This window comes from Poecilia mexicana, unplaced genomic scaffold (assembly GCF_051168715.1).
Source record: "Poecilia mexicana isolate PSO_F unplaced genomic scaffold, ASM5116871v1 scaffold_17, whole genome shotgun sequence".
NCBI lineage: Eukaryota > Metazoa > Chordata > Actinopteri > Cyprinodontiformes > Poeciliidae > Poecilia > Poecilia mexicana.
Window position 1 is genome coordinate 18,958,868 of NW_028263386.1, and position 3,033 is coordinate 18,961,900.

Here is a 3,033-nt window from a genome sequence, read left to right on the forward strand (position 1 = left end):
CCTTACATGCTTAGGAATTACTGTAAATATTTGGAAACTTCTGTAAGATGTCAGCTTAAATATATAAATGCCATCATTTATATGCATCTCTAGTATAGGTGTCATTTGCATAAAGTAACTTGACTTAAAAATAGAATAAAGAAAGATGTACAAGGGTGGAAAACGTTTCGACACCTCCAGACCACCAATGAGGAGAGTGGAGGGGTGAGGACGGAGCCGGTGAGCTTTGTGGGAGGAAGCATTACTTGTACTTTCCAACTGTGTGTGTGTCTGTGGGTGCGGAAACCTTGCACTGCAAGAGGCTTAAATGAATGCAAAAAGGAGTTGGTGGTCTTTAAAACGGCTCCAGGCACAGGCTTCACATCACATCACATCAGTCTTTGCTGGAGAGAGCACCATGACGAGTATCCCCCTCATCCTGCTTGTATTGGTAGCCGCGATGGTGCCGACAGCCTCAGCGCAAGGTAAGCGAAATGCAGACTTCAAGCAAGTCTCATTGCTTTCAACCTGATTTCTGTGTATTTTTAATGCTGTGTGGCAATCGTAGTTTACTCTTGCCTGTTTTGCCTTTATTAAGGTGGAATCTCAACCTGCTGTATGAAATTCACCGGCACAAAAATTAATCGAGAATTGCTGACGAGCTACTACCAAGAAGATAAATCATCATGCAGACTACAAGCAATTGTGTAAGTCAGAAAAACCTACTCCTGGCTCGGATTATTTTGTGTATGTCTTTTTTTTCCAGTGATATTCATTATTATTTCTACTACATATATCTTTGTGGAGAGAAGGTTTATGTCTTCTGATTCTTATATGGTCTCTGTTTTTTTCCCCAAACAGATTCACAACAATCATGCGTAAAAGAATCTGTAGCAGCCCCTTCAATCTGTGGACAAAAACCAGCATGGCCTTTCTGGACGGAAAGGCATTTGCGTCAGAGTCAAAGAAGCTTAACACAAAGGAACATCAGTGACACTGATGCTTCTAATTGAGACACAAGCGCTCGATCTGTCATCTTAAGCTGTTTGAGTTTAATCAAATTTAGACTTTAGAATGTACCTCAGCTTTATAAAAATTTTAAAATCTGTTGTATGTGACTTTTGTTTGAGTTTATTTAATATTTTTTATAACTAATGTAAAAATGTAAATAAATATTATTTTTCTAACTGACTCAAGCTTGTTATAATGTCAAAAAAGTATAACTTTCTTTGTGACGTTAAGATTCAAATCTGAATAAAACTGGTGCCTACTCAACTTCAGCACCCACTCTTCATCTTTTCTCGTCCTTATTGTTACTCAACCCGCTAACACCGCAACACGTTCAATAATTAACACCGATGTGAGATAAGAGCAGCAGCACTGGCTCAGATTTTTGAGTCAGGTAAGAGATTTTCTGATAACAATCAGATCTTAATGGTGGTGGATGAACTGCTTTCACTGAAGTAGAAAACAAAGTGCTTGAAGCCAGAGCTGCAGAATATATTTGATATAATGACATTTAGGTAAGGTGAGTAATTTTGAAAAACACAACTGTTTGGTTTAAACATCATTTTATGTAGTTGAATTTCTAAGATCATTATGCCTGTATGAGGAAGGGAACATTATTGAAAATATGGAGTAAATTTAGGACATGCATTGCACCCGTTTAATACATTTTAAAAAGTTACCATTACTAGAGTGGCATTTAGGTCATTGTCACTGATCCATTATATTACTGGAACCGTCATCTGTTTGGCATCTATTTGTGTGGAGGAGGTGGGGTTATTAGACCCATTTCTCTAGAAAACAAGCTGGAAAGGAAGTAAGCTGGAACCCAGCATAAACCCTCACATGTGACTTTTTCAGTAATAATCAGAGGCAGTTATAACACAACTCGCCTTACAGGAATGCATAATGATGGGGGGGGCGACAGAAGTAACAGAAATACAAAAAGCCCCTCTTAATTGAGTGTTGCCTGTGTTGTGCGCATTGGAAGCACTGTAAAACATAGAAATGCAATGCAAGTGGTCTATGCTGCTAAAGTTAGAAAATGAGTCACAGCTGTTTTTTCAGCGGTTGAAGCTACATGCCCTTTGCTGCATTTAGGCACATGGTTTCTACCCATCTCACCATAAACCCACATAAACATGCACAGTAGTCAAATAGCTGACGGTGACACAAACACAGTGTTCCTAATTCATTGATACGACGTGATGCCAGACCCATTTTTGCTTCAATAAAGTCAGTCACACGATTAAGATGCCATCTTGAGGTTGTCTTTTTAGTCAACCTTATGTTGTCTAAATAGACAACATAAGGTTGTCTGGCTTCACACACTCACTCCTAATGAGAATTTAGAGACAAATTGAGGTGTTTTTGGACTCCTAGCCCAAAATTGTCATGTTTTTCAATCAATTCCCATTCTTTGCAAAAGAGTCTGGATTTTGTCAGGCTGGATGGAGATCCTCAGTGACCCTCAGATTCCAAGTACTGAATCAAATCCCACATTTTAAACTTTAAATATGCTCATATCTAAATAAATTCACTATAGGCCACATATATATATATATTTTTATTTCCCTTAAGCCATTTCCCTATCAATTTTGACCAGCTTCCCTGTCCTTGCTGAAGAAAGCGCCCTCACTGTATGACACTAAGGGTACCATACTGCCCCCAAGAGGCAGGTGCCGTGTTTGTGGCGATGAGCAGTGTTTTCCACCGCACTCTGGGAACCTTCCTGCACATCTTACTGTGTTTCCTTCATGGCTTGTGGCAAACAGCAGATGGGACTCATTGTGGTTTCTTCTTGCCACTCAAATTATTTTTCAGTCAGGTGGACTCTACTTTCTAATTATGTGACATTGAAAGCAAATTTCTTACACTGGATTTTATTTCACCAGAACCAAAGTGTGTATAACACACCACACACACACACACACACACACACACACACACACATATATATATATATATATATATATAAAAAGAAAACTGTGAACACGGAGAATAGTTCTTACACTTTTTCCACTTTCACAAATGAATGCAACCACAAAC

At 38.7% G+C, this 3,033-nt stretch overlaps 1 protein-coding gene across 1 annotated transcript; it reads left to right on the forward strand.

Annotated features, from left to right (window-relative positions):
• Positions 1 to 227: 227 nt before the first annotated feature.
• On the forward strand, positions 228 to 1,271 carry LOC106926311 (C-C motif chemokine 2-like). The gene is made up of 3 exons (XM_088014874.1): positions 228 to 464; positions 578 to 686; positions 841 to 1,271. Exons 1-3 carry the CDS (start codon positions 308 to 310, stop codon positions 971 to 973), a joined length of 399 nt encoding a protein of 132 aa, XP_087871000.1. The 5' UTR covers positions 228 to 307; the 3' UTR covers positions 974 to 1,271.
• The last annotated feature ends 1,762 nt before the right edge of the window (positions 1,272 to 3,033 follow it).